The 4,758-nt window shown below is 36.5% G+C and overlaps 2 protein-coding genes across 2 annotated transcripts; both read left to right on the forward strand.

Moving 5' to 3' along the window:
* LOC108220935 (large ribosomal subunit protein bL19c-like) lies at positions 1-2,955 on the forward strand. The gene is made up of 6 exons (XM_017394834.2): positions 1-138; positions 239-330; positions 1,486-1,635; positions 1,742-1,828; positions 1,971-2,104; positions 2,640-2,955. Exons 2-6 carry the CDS (start codon positions 256-258, stop codon positions 2,743-2,745), a joined length of 552 nt encoding a protein of 183 aa, XP_017250323.1. The 5' UTR covers positions 1-138; positions 239-255; the 3' UTR covers positions 2,746-2,955.
* A 1,043-nt stretch (positions 2,956-3,998) lies between these two features.
* LOC108221184 (uncharacterized) lies at positions 3,999-4,758 on the forward strand. Its single transcript, XM_017395081.1, has 2 exons — positions 3,999-4,290; positions 4,373-4,758. Exons 1-2 carry the CDS (start codon positions 3,999-4,001, stop codon positions 4,756-4,758), a joined length of 678 nt encoding a protein of 225 aa, XP_017250570.1.

Raw genomic sequence — 4,758 nt, forward strand, 5'->3', positions numbered from 1 at the left:
GGTAGCTTAGATATCGAGGGCATTTTGGTGAATGAAATTTGAGATCATAAACCCAACTTAGGGCTTTACATCAAAGACCCTCTCTCTGTTTCCTACACCCTCAAAAACAATCTTCAAACATTGCAATCTATACATCAGGTTAGCTAATTTCTTTGTACATTGTCTCTTTCACTGCTTATTTTAGTCTTTATTAGTTAACAATTATTATTCATACTAATATCTTTTCTCTCAATTGCAGAATCATAAACCCTAGAAATGCAATCCCTTTTGGGGAAAATTCGATGCGTCACGAGACTTTCTACTGATTCTTGTGCCAAATTGTTGCCCCCTGTAAGCCCTAGCTTATTTATCATCGCTATTGGTACTATTGAATTTGTGTAATTAGTCTTGTTACTGCGATAATATATTCTCGAACCTGAATCAGACTCGTGTTATGAATTTTGCTTGCCATTTAATTATGGACTTTTCGTATAATTAGGTTCAGATGGGGGGGGGGGGGGGGGGGGATCTCTGCGGGGTTTAATTGGGTCTGCATTGGCAATGAGAGTGATGATTACTGATTTAGTTGCTCGTAACGTGGGTTTTATTGTGCGTATAGGACTAAGGACCTAGAGAAGCTTGTGCTGCACAATGATTGTTTTATGTTTGGTATAGGATGTTGGGTTTTGATAATGCGTTCGTCCTTTATTGGAAAGTGGAGATGACAAGTGAGTGTTGGCACATGATTTAGATGCTTTGTGAATTCCACTTATTAGGCCGCGGTCCTGATACCGAACTAGTTGGATACTTGGATGCTTTGTGCATTACACTTATGGGCTAGCGTAAGCAAAATGGGAAAGGGACGATTGATAGTTATTGGTTTAGGCAAGCAGAGAGGTACTATTACATATGTATTTGTACGGTTTTGGTCTATCTTTCTACGTATTAGTTATTTGACCCATTGGTACCAGAAAATTGTTTAGAGAAGCTGTGCTGCTGCGATATTGTATTAACACCAATATGATGTTCTTTTTAAAATGAAACATCTGTAAAGTAGTGGAAAGCAAGATAGAGATTTATATTAAGGTGTCTTGTGTGATGTAGATATATTAGAGATTCACACGTGTCTTGTGTTTGTATACAATGTGTACAGACTGGAACACCAGATATACTCTATGCAAAAGTCTGACTGATTTTGCTGTTTTAACAGCTGTTACTATTACAAGCTAAACATAAGACTAACTAATAACATAGTTCAACTACCAACACCTGTCAGTAAGCTAATTGTTTTTGGACCGGGAAACTACAAAGTTGATACCTGATCACTTGTGTTACAGTAGTCATTTGTATGTTTCTGATTTACTGGTAAAAGGAAATTGTTTTAGTTGTCAGCCTAGTTAAGCGGAAAGAGCATCCTGGACATAGATTGATTAAATGATTATCAGTTAATATATATTTTACTCAGTCATGTTCTCCTATGAATTTTCTTATTCAAGTTGTTTATAGTGGGCTGCAGTGACCCCAGCCATTGGTAGGAGGTGCATAACAAGCAGTTCAAGTGATTCAGTTCCCCAACATGCTTCTACTCCTGTCACTGAAATTTCTCCACGCATCAAATTTAAAAGACTAGATAAAACAGCCAGAAACATCATGCAGGCATGAAATTTTGTTGTACTTTTTTTTAGTTCAACATATGCCCTTTTCAAAATTTAGATGTTTACTTTCTGTAATATGGAAAGTGTCGCTTATTTTTCCGTTGCAGATTCTTGATAAGGAAGCAGTAGAGGAAGTAAGAGCACATAGGGAGATACCTGATATAAAGCCTGGTTATATAATCCAGCTTAAAGTGGTATGAATTTGGCAAGTAACTAAATGAGGCTCTTGGGTTGTATGAACAAAATAATTTTGGGAATTCATATAACCAATGTTAGCGTTCATCATAATGTTTGCGACCTGTGGAATAATTTTTCTTACGGCACATCCTGTCACAGGAAACACCTGAGAACAAGAGACGAATTTCAACTTTGAAAGGCATTGTTATAGCTAGGCGAAATGCTGGCTTAAATACTACAATCAGATTAAGAAGGCTGATCACAGGAATTGGGGTTGAATCTCTCTTCCCATTGTAAGTAAATATGAAGAAACATCTTCGTACATGTATTATATTTCATTCTAGATCATTGTTAACTTGAGCTGGCAACTTTTGTAGTGGTATATAACATATAAAAGATCCGTTTCAGACATCTGATGTAATCAGTTCTGTTATACTGAATTGTTGATTTAGTTAATGAGTTTATTTACAGGGTGTCCAGATATATTATTGCGCTCTCCCTTGAATATATTATCTTCATAAAGAACAACCGACAGTATATAACATGCTTAAATTTATATATGTCATTCTAGAAGTTGAATATGTTATTCTTTTTTTAAAATCATTGTGTAACTTTCAAATGTGTCATCAAGTGTCTTAGCTCATAGGTGGAGTTTTCATTTGTTGATGTGCAAACCTTATCCATTTCGACCTAAATGTTCTTAATACCAAGTATCCTAATTCAGTGATGAGATGATCATTATGATACATCTGTGTACCCACTCTTTTGAGTATGACCTTCACCTAGATAGTGCTGCACATGTTAACCACGGTGTGTGGCTAATGACAGGTATTCACCTAATATAAAGGAGATAAAGGTGTTGGACAAGAAGAAAGTGAGGAGGGCTAAGCTTTATTACCTCAGGGATCGATTGAATCCACTCAAGAACAAGTAGTAGGCTAATATTTGGAGTAATGGTAGGGTTCAATGTCATCTTGTGAGACTCGCTCTCAGACACTGTTTTTTTTTCTTATATGAAATCTAGTTACTCTTTTTGTAATGTTAAAGGATATTATTATTACTTTAGAAATATCTCTCTATTGTCACTGGAGTGGCTCACAGCCTGATTGTGATTTGTGACGGTCATATTTATTTTTTGACACTATTGAGGATTCTTCCTTGTCCAACTAATTGTGGCCCGCTTAAGTTTTTGAAGAGGCGGGAGATAAATTCACGACTCTGATGCCTAAAAGAATGGGATAGCTATTCTGCTGTAGCTAAGATTGGCACATGATTAGTATATTATGGAATTTAGTAATTTCTTCATATATTTGGCAACACCAAGTATAATTTGTCTTGCAAACAGTAGTTTCTTGATCACATCCTTTACATTGCAGAATATAGGATGATATTGAAATATATCAAACGATTGCTAAACAGTTATCTTCTATAAGTTTCATGTGTGTTCATAGCGCAATTACTAGTTAGATAATCCATATGCTTCCCCAGCAAATCAGTCTCAGTCCAAGGCAGGGCAAGCAAGTAAAGCGCCACGGGTCTGTAGTCTATACTTCCCCCTCGGGTGAAATTTAACAAACCTTTTGTAAACCAACCTGCAACAAACATAAGATGGGATTTTGCCAGTTGTGTTTAGTGTGTGTTGCTTTGTTGCTTTTCAAATTTTAAAAATTTATGCCATTTATCAGTTTTTCTGCTAGATTTTGTTATTATTCACTTAGCTCTGAGTTTGTGTTGACATATTTTCGTTGGCAAGCTCTGAATTTGAAGCTTATGTTTTGCAGTGGTTGGTCTACAAGGGACTTGATTGATGGCTCTTAACAGAGAAATATTCACATGTTTCTTGGTTTCCTAGTTTAATATTAAAAAAATATTTATAATCTAAATACCACACACAACTCGATTGTATCTGAGGATGTCGTGTTAGATACGAGTTTTACTCTCTAGTATAGCAAGTTCCAAAAGCAATCTGAAATTCGAAAACTATTAAACAAAATGAATAAAAATAAAAAAATATTAGATATTTCAAAATTGCTCACAAAGTTTTTTTAAATTTGAATTGATCATCTATGATTAATAATAATAAGATTCTGTATGCATATAATCATCCTGATCTATGACGTGATGAGTTTCATTTGAGGGAAAAATTTAAAACATAATTTGAATACATAATTTTACTCCCCGTTCGATATGAATGCTGATACAGCAATTGCTGTCGCAAGTGAAATGGTTGAAGAGCTGGATCTGACTGATCAAGATGTAAAATTCATTCCTATATTCCGGAATTGGCACCTGGGGATCTTTTTAGCGATCATGTTCATACTGATGGGGATATCTCTGATAATTTTGTCTCTGAAAGTCAGGGTGATACTTCTCCCACAACAAAGGGATCAGCAGCTTGTCCTGGCAGTCTTGTTCTGGAACGGAATGGGCTCCCCACTTAGACTGGGACTTTCAATCGTGTCCAACGAGGAGCCTTCAAGTAGATGGTTGGACTGATGTCGATGAACAATCACCAGTTAGCTGTCAGTCTGGGGTTGATATAAAAGATGATGTTTCATCAGAAAAGCAGGATGGTGGTGAGCTTGACAATATCATGAAAAATCAAGAATGTCACTCAGCTTATCATTCACATAGTCCTCCTGATTCACCCTCTGACAATAGAGCTCATGTGCTGTTGGAAAACCAATCACTCAATGACATTAATTTAGGTGATGATAAGTTGATCGCAGAAAGACGCGAGTGCCTCTTACTTGAGCAACAAAGAGAGCTGGATGAACTTAAGAAGAAGCACAAACAGATTGCTTCAGATCTTCTAAAAGAGCTTCCTCTGGAAACTCATAAAAGAATTGTAAGCGCCTGTGATGTAGAGATCCCTGCCTATACGTCTCACAGTGGTGAGGATGTTAGGGGTTGTTCCACATCGGTTGTGGGAGGGGCGGAAAGCTAG

The sequence above is a fragment of the Daucus carota genome, chromosome 5 (genome assembly GCF_001625215.2).
Source record: "Daucus carota subsp. sativus chromosome 5, DH1 v3.0, whole genome shotgun sequence".
Lineage (NCBI taxonomy): Eukaryota > Viridiplantae > Streptophyta > Magnoliopsida > Apiales > Apiaceae > Daucus > Daucus carota.